The sequence below is a fragment of the Haliotis asinina genome, chromosome 1 (assembly GCF_037392515.1).
Source record: "Haliotis asinina isolate JCU_RB_2024 chromosome 1, JCU_Hal_asi_v2, whole genome shotgun sequence".
NCBI lineage: Eukaryota > Metazoa > Mollusca > Gastropoda > Lepetellida > Haliotidae > Haliotis > Haliotis asinina.
Window position 1 is genome coordinate 57,584,384 of NC_090280.1, and position 3,743 is coordinate 57,588,126.

The window sequence follows — 3,743 nt, forward strand, 5'->3', positions numbered from 1 at the left end:
ATTATTAGGATAATTGATAATCAAAAATATAATTCAAATGAAACAAGAACTGCTAAGGAGGCGAGTTATCAGCAATGTACGTATATTTCTTCACGATTTCTACAGCTCATGTCCGTCCCTCTGTAGACACTGATCTCCACCAACCAGTGCTTGGCGTTAGAGGATAACTCTATAGTAGTTGGCATTCATCTCGTCATACACGTAGGCGTTAGGGCTGATTGGTTTGTCACAGAATGCTAAATCTGATTTTGTTGACGATATATTCAATAGGGGTTTTGTCTCAATACGCCTTCTTGAAGTAAAAAAACCAGCAAACAAATAACGCCACGTGCTAAAGTTTATTTACAAAGACTTGTACATTGCACAAAGTTAGGATTTCAACTCTGGACATCATGAATGCAGCGTCTTTAATCTCTTCATCCCTGCAAACAGAGAACGTAATATTTGAATGAATATTGTTTTACGGCGCATAAGCAATGTTACACCTATTGGGGGCGTAAAAGAAATGAAACACTGCTGTCTCTTGTTAGTGGACAAATATAACTAACATTAGTCTTAATCCTATGTGCTCTCGTTGTGAACTGTCAACATTGGTATTGTAGAAAAAAGAAACTGATTAGTACTTTGCTACTTTATGTCTTGAAGTATTTCATAAAATAAGCAAATTCTTCTTCCGCCATTTTACCATTAACAATATTGAGAAACCTACCCGGTAGGAGCCATGTTTCTGAGTTCCAATCTGGGATCCCCAATGGTTCCATCGCTGACCTGCAAAAGTCAGAACGATATATAGAGCCCCACGATTGTGCCGAGTGATAGTGAGAAGACGTTGTATTCTTTTACGAACGATTCAAACATATTTGGTTCTCTCCTCACTGAGTGTGTTTCTCTCCATGCTGACCTCCAGAGAGAAAAGACATGTTGTAATATTCCGAAACAGCTAGGAGGTGAATTTAGATATTTAAACGGATCAAACAGCAGGAACATGAATGGTTCACTGTTAAAAAAAAGTGACGACACCCGGTGTTATAGAAACGGATAAGCAAGTCATGCGCCACCGGTAGCATCCGCCATTCATACAAGTCACATGGAACGATTTTTTGGTATGTTGTGGTTCACAATAATGAATTAAAAAAACCAAGTGTACACAAAGAATTCCTGTAATGTTTACATCTTTTTTGACAGGATATGGTGTAAATTGTTTATGTTTACGTACCTTGCTGGTAAGTGTTCTGATTTCCTGGGTAGGTGTTTACATGATCAGGGTAGGTCTGGCCATGTGTTGATGGGTAGGAAGGTACAGGGTAGGTAGGGAAGCCATTGGATGGGTAGGTCTGTCTGTAACTCGGATATCCACTGATATGGGAAGGCACAGATCGTCGGTACCCTGGGCGAGGGAGAGCAGTCATTATGTTTGCATTGTTACAGCCTGGTAAATGAGTTTTTACGTCACTATTCCTGCTAAGAGTGTGACAAGAAAGCCCACAGAGATGCAGGTTACAGATATTGTAACAGACTAATAATATTTGTATAAGCTCTTAACATTACAATAAACAAGTACATTATGTATGAAACGATACATAAAACGTCATAATTAACATACACTTACATACGTTTATGCAAAACCAATGACGTCAACAGACAGAAAAAGCATGGCATAATCTGATTAATGAGTTGGCTGGAAATATTCAAACTTCACTTTTATCAAATAAAGGATGATATTTGATAACAAATACTTGCTTCTGTAATGTCCCTGAGAGCGTCCTCCCCACACATCTGGAAAAACAAAACGCTAGATTCTACACAAGGCTAGATTGTACGCAGGGTTAGATTGTATAAAAGCTAGGTTGCACTCAAGGTTAATTGCACACGGTGTACTCTGCCACTCATATGTAAGAGACTTTCTACTAAACTTTTTCAGAATATAGTCTTCAATTTCGAAATACGCTGTGCTACATTGCTACGTTTAATACAATAAAAACGCATAGAGGTTTATGTTCTAGTTCAATAAACACACAACCCCAAGCAAATGGATGCTTACGCTATCAACCTTCCTGTTTGATTAGAAACAATTACTAATGAGAAATGAAACATTGCTTGCATCAAGTTACTACTGTATTAACAGGCGTCCCGTAAGATGGTCTTAAGACTGGTACAAGGTGTTGCTTCACCTACCAGTAGGATATCTGTCAGGGTAGTAATTGCCAGGGTGGTTGTTAGGGACGTACTGATTCCTGTAGTGTACATCCGGGTACTGCCCATAAGATGGATACCGGTTGTAAACAGCACCGGAACATACAAGGGCGCATGCGCACAGCAGAGCAAGAGTTAGGATGGACATCATGGTGGAGATTCTGCAAAATAGCAACTTTCGGTTACTTGTAAAATAGAGCAATAAGATTAACGAGTTTTTGAGACTTTATGTTTGTCAGCTGCAAACGTTGATGTAGACCCAAAGCTATGAATTGGATGTGTATATACTATTATCTCATTTCGTATTTAACGAATAGTCTAATTTGACAGTGATTATGAATTTACATATCTGAATAAAATTATACATCACCTGGAAAAAACCCATATAGGATATCAAATCACCATCAGTGAGGAATATAAGCTCTCCTTAGAGTCATCTATGAGGATATATTGTACTTTGCTTTGTTCAAGACGATGGGGTAGCTTAGCGGTTAAAGCGTCCGCTCGTAACGTTGAAAACCCGAGTTCAATTCCCCATGTGGGTGCAATGTGTGAAGCCCATTTCTGGTGATATTGCTGGAATATTGCTTAAGGTGACGTAAAACTAAACTCACCCACTCACTTGTTCATTCTAAAAAAGACGCCTTACCTGAATAGCCAGCTGTGAGTTTGACACGGTGGATGTTGATCTGATGAGGCAGCACTGAAGCTCTGGACTTTATATAGAGATATACAGGAGTACGAGACAACTTTTGACGTATGGATATTATCATTTCCTTAACACACTGTTTCTGCTTTGTCATTCGCTTCAGCCAATGAGTGGCTCTGGCAAGTCCTTGACGTCATGGATGACAGACACATGGTAACGTGTTGAGTAAGTCATTAATCAGTCAAGGATTATTTCCCTGTGACACTTTGCTGACTGTTTGAGCATATATCAAAACAACGATGCTTAAAATATGCATCGGGTCTTTTTTTACATTTTCACTCTCAAGTTTTGTTGTTTATGCGCATTTTTACTTGTTTAATACGACGCAAGGCAAATTATGGACAAGCGTATGCTTGTGTTTTTTTATTTCGTTTAGAGAAAATCCAAACATAGACCAATAGGTTAATATGCTATGAACTGTTTTGTCAACATTGCAAATGTAGTAGGACACTACCGCATATACTACTGTTACTCCTCCTCTTCCTCCTACTGCTACTGCTACCACTAATAGTACAGCTACTACTACTGCTGTTGCTGCTACTGCCACCACTACCACCACCACCACTACTACTACTACTGATGCTGCTACTAATGTTATATGAACCAATCCGAATCTAATGTCTTCGGAAAAATGTAATGTAAATCGTGATATTGCAACCTCAACCTACTACTTATTACTACTATTGCCATACACGTGTGAGAGGACAGTGTTACAGATTTATTATCTGACTTTACTTAACGTATCGGTAGTTTATTAGGCATTTTAATAACCAATAATGTTAAATATAGGCAATGTGTGAGGCCCATTTTCTGGTGTCCCCCGCCGAGATATCGCTGGAAT

The 3,743-nt window shown here is 38.9% G+C and overlaps 1 protein-coding gene across 1 annotated transcript; it reads right to left on the reverse strand.

The window, feature by feature from the left end:
• Positions 1 to 324: 324 nt before the first annotated feature.
• LOC137294935 (uncharacterized) lies at positions 325 to 2,934 on the reverse strand. Its single transcript, XM_067826114.1, has 6 exons — positions 2,843 to 2,934; positions 2,176 to 2,354; positions 1,741 to 1,776; positions 1,217 to 1,387; positions 710 to 768; positions 325 to 422 (listed from the first exon to the last, which is right to left on the reverse strand). The coding sequence occupies exons 2-6, from the start codon at positions 2,342 to 2,344 to the stop codon at positions 417 to 419; spliced, it is 441 nt and encodes a 146-aa protein (XP_067682215.1). The 5' UTR covers positions 2,345 to 2,354; positions 2,843 to 2,934; the 3' UTR covers positions 325 to 416.
• Positions 2,935 to 3,743: the final 809 nt, after the last annotated feature.